The following is a 3,878-nucleotide window of genomic DNA, read 5'->3' as shown; positions in this document are numbered from 1 at the left end:
GGATTTTTCAATTTTTTGGGGGTGGTCACGAATTAAAGTCCTTTTCGCTCTAGGACGCATATTTAAGGAAATATGGGCAAAAGAAATTTTTCATATAAAAATTTCAATTTTTTTAGGTTTTGGGTGGATTTTTCAATTTTTTGGGGGTGGTCACGAATTAAAGTCCTTTTCGCTCAAGGACGCATATTTAAGGAGGTATGGGCAAAATAAGTTTTTCATATAAAAATTTCAATTTTTTTAGGTTTTGGGTGGATTTTTCAATTTTTTGGGGGTGGTCACGAATTAAAGTCCTTTTCGCTGTAGGACGCATATTTAAGGAGATATGGGCAAAAGAAGTTTTTCATATAAAAATTTCAATTTTTTTAGGTTTTGGGTGGATTTTTCAATTTTTTGGGGGTGGTCACGAATTAAAGTCCTTTTCGCTCTAGGACGCATATTTAAGGAGATATGGGCAAAAGAAGTTTTTCATATAAAAATTTCAATTTTTTTAGGTTTTGGGTGGATTTTTCAATTTTTTGGGGGTGGTCACGAATTAAAGTCCTTTTCGCTCTAGGACGCATATTTAAGGAGATATGGGCAAAAGAAGTTTTTCATATAAAAATTTCAATTTTTTTAGGTTTTGGGTGGATTTTTCAATTTTTTGGGGGTGGTCACGAATTAAAGTCCTTTTCGCTCTAGGACGCATATTTAAGGAGATATGGGCAAAAGAAGTTTTTCATATAAAAATTTAAATTTTTTTAGATTTTGGGTGGATTTTTCAATTTTTTGGGGGTGGTCACGAATTAAAGTCCTTTTCGCTCTAGGACGCATATTTAAGGAGATATGGGCAAAAGAAGTTTTTCATATAAAAATTTAAATTTTTTTAGATTTTGGGTGGATTTTTCAATTTTTTGGGGGTGGTCACGAATTAAAGTCCTTTTCGCTCTAGGACGCATATTTAAGGAGATATGGGCAAAAGAAGTTTTTCATATAAAAATTTCAATTTTTGTAGGTTTTGGGTGGATTTTTCAATTTTTTGGGGGTGGTCACGAATTAAAGTCCTTTTCGCTCTAGGACCCATATTTAAGGAGATATGGGCAAAAGAAGTTTTTCATATAAAAATTTCAATTTTTGTAGGTTTTGGGTGGATTTTTCAATTTTTTGGGGGTAGTCACGAATTAAAGTCCTTTTCGCTCTAGGACGCATATTTAAGGAGATATGGGCAAAAGAAGTTTTTCATATAAAAATTTCAATTTTTGTAGGTTTTGGGTGGATTTTTCAATTTTTTGGGGGTGGTCACGAATTAAAGTCCTTTTCGCTCTAGGACGCATATTTAAGGAGATATGGGCAAAAGAAGTTTTTCATATAAAAATTTCAATTTTTGTAGGTTTTGGGTGGATTTTTCAATTTTTTGGGGGTGTCCACGAATTAAAGTCCTTTTCGCTCTAGGACGCATATTTAAGGAGATATGGACAAAAGAAGTTTTTCATATAAAAATTTCAATTTTTGTAGGTTTTGGGTGGATTTTTCAATTTTTTGGGGGTGTCCACGAATTAAAGTCCCTTTTCGCTCTAGGACGCATATTTAAGGAGATATGGGGAAAAGAAGTTTTTCATATAAAAATTTAAATTTTTTTAGGTTTTGGGTGGATTTTTCAATTTTTTGGGGGTGGTCACGAATTAAAGTCCTTTTCGCTCTAGGACGCATATTTAAGGAGATATGGGCAAAAGAAGTTTTTCATATAAAAATTTCAATTTTTTAGGTTTTGGGTGGATTTTTCAATTTTTTGGGGGTGGTCACGAATTAAAGTCCTTTTCGCTCTAGAACGCATATTTAAGGAGATATGGGCAAAAGAAGTTTTTCTGTTGAAGATGGCAACCTTGAAATGTACTCATACAACATGTATGCATTCGTAAAGTAACCATTTATATGAATGTAGAATAATCATGAATTTATCTTGTTATGTTTGTTTTAGTCTGTAAGTGAATGTCAACGAATAAAGATCGTATTTAACAGGTTATGTGCCCAGACCGCGAAAACTGGATTAAATTGTGAAAAAATGAGTTCTCTGTATCAAATCGATAAGCTCGATGGGGATAACTATGATACATGGGTTATCCAAATGCGCAGTGTGCTAATCCATAATGGACAATGGAAAATAGTTAGTGGCGCAGTGAAGGAGGGTGATGCAGCGGACAAGCCAGCATTCCTAACAGAGGACGAAAAAGCATTAGCCACAATTTGCCTTTGTGTTAAGCCATCACAATTGGGGTGTTCGTGTGGTTACGCCGCAGGGACAAATCTTCACCCATTTGCTATCTTGTAAGACTAAGGTAGCCCCCATCAAATCTATATCTTTGCCACGTTTGGAGCTTTGTGGGGCAGTTTTGGCCTCAGAACTTTACAAGTCTATAGCCAGGGAGTTAGATATTGAATTTCGACGTGTTTATTGTTGGACGGATTCTACGATCGTCCGCTCTTGGCTTCGAAAGACGCCATCTACGTGGTCTACTTTCGTTGCGAATCGCGTATGTAGGATTCAGGAGAATACTGGGGGACAGAATTGGTACCATGTTCGCTCTGAGGACAATCCGGCCGACTTGGGAAGTCGCGGAGTGTCGCCTGCAGAGTTGGCGGTTTCGTCGCTTTGGTGGCATGGACCAGAGTGGCTCTGCTCAGATAGTTCTCAGTGGGATATAAATGATTTCACCCCTCTTGAGACTGACGTTGAGGTACGGGCGGTCAGGACTCACGCATCATTTTTTACGAACTACGAGGACATTTTAGAGAGGTTTTCTTCGTTAGATAGGGCTCTACGAGTCATCGCATATATATTTAGGTTTTATCACAGGACCCATTATTCACATGCTAGTCGAAATGTGTATCACGGCACGACGTTGACGGCAACCGAATTAAAGGCAGTGAGATTACGTCTAGCTGTTCTTTCTCAAAGGGCTCATTATCCAGATGAGTACTATTGTTTGAGGGAAAAGAAACCGTTAGGTTCCAGGAGCTCGTTGTTGTCATTGAATCCATTCCTGGATGAGGAGGGGGTTATGAGGTTGAATGGTCGTTTGAGTAGGTGTCCTACCCTGTCGTATAGTGAGCGACATCCAATTATAGTGCCGTATAATAGTAGATTCGCTAGGTTACTAGTGAAATATGTTCACGACATATCTATTCACGGAGGGAACCAGTTGGTTCTACGTCTTATTCGGATTGAGTATTGGATTCCTCGTTTAACATCTTTGATTAGATCGACTATTAACCGGTGTAAACGGTGTCTGTTGGATAGGAAGAAGTCTTGTACGCAGATCATGGCGGCTCTCCCACCGGAGAGAACTGTACTTACCAGACCGTTTACTACGACTGGCGTTGATTTTGCGGGGCCTTTCGAAATTAAGTCATTTATAGGGCGCGCATGTAAGATAACAAAGGGTTATGTTTGCGTTTTTGTATGCTTTTCGACGAAGGCCATACACTTGGAAGCCACATCAGACTTGTCTACGACAACGTTTCTGGCCGCTTTTCACAGATTTATATCTCGACGCGGTTGTCCCAAGACCATTTTTTCGGATAATGGTACAAATTTTGTAGGCGCTTCACGCGAAATGGAAAAGGATTTGAGATGTGTTTTTAAAGAAGGACGTGATAAGGTGTGTTCCGCATACCAGTTTCAGCAGCTTTCCTGGCAGTTTATCCCTGCCGGGGCGCCACATATGGGTGGTCTCTGGGAAGCTGCTGTCAAAAGCTTCAAGACGCATTTTAGGAAACATGCATCAGGATTCAAATTTACATTTGAAGAGTTTTCGACTGTTCTTTCGAGAATTGAGGCTTGTTTAAATTCCCGGCCGATGCACCACAATGATTGCGTAGCACCGAAAAATAAAAATAAATAA

The 3,878-nt window shown here is 38.6% G+C and overlaps 1 protein-coding gene across 1 annotated transcript; it reads left to right on the top strand.

Moving 5' to 3' along the window:
* Positions 1-1,879: 1,879 nt before the first annotated feature.
* Positions 1,880-3,878, top strand: LOC142231072 (uncharacterized). Its single transcript, XM_075301692.1, has 3 exons — positions 1,880-1,891; positions 1,955-2,301; positions 2,516-3,878. Exons 1-3 carry the CDS (start codon positions 1,880-1,882, stop codon positions 3,876-3,878), a joined length of 1,722 nt encoding a protein of 573 aa, XP_075157807.1.

Source organism: Haematobia irritans, chromosome 3, assembly GCF_050003625.1.
Source record: "Haematobia irritans isolate KBUSLIRL chromosome 3, ASM5000362v1, whole genome shotgun sequence".
NCBI classification, from domain to species: Eukaryota; Metazoa; Arthropoda; class Insecta; order Diptera; family Muscidae; genus Haematobia; species Haematobia irritans.
This window is presented reverse-complemented; position numbering and strand designations above follow the sequence as displayed.

Coding starts and splice junctions, on each gene's coding strand:
- LOC142231072 (XM_075301692.1), top strand. Junction 2,302..2,515: donor CTTCACCCATTTGCTATCTT/GTAAGACTAAGG, acceptor TCGCGTATGTAG/GATTCAGGAGAATACTGGGG.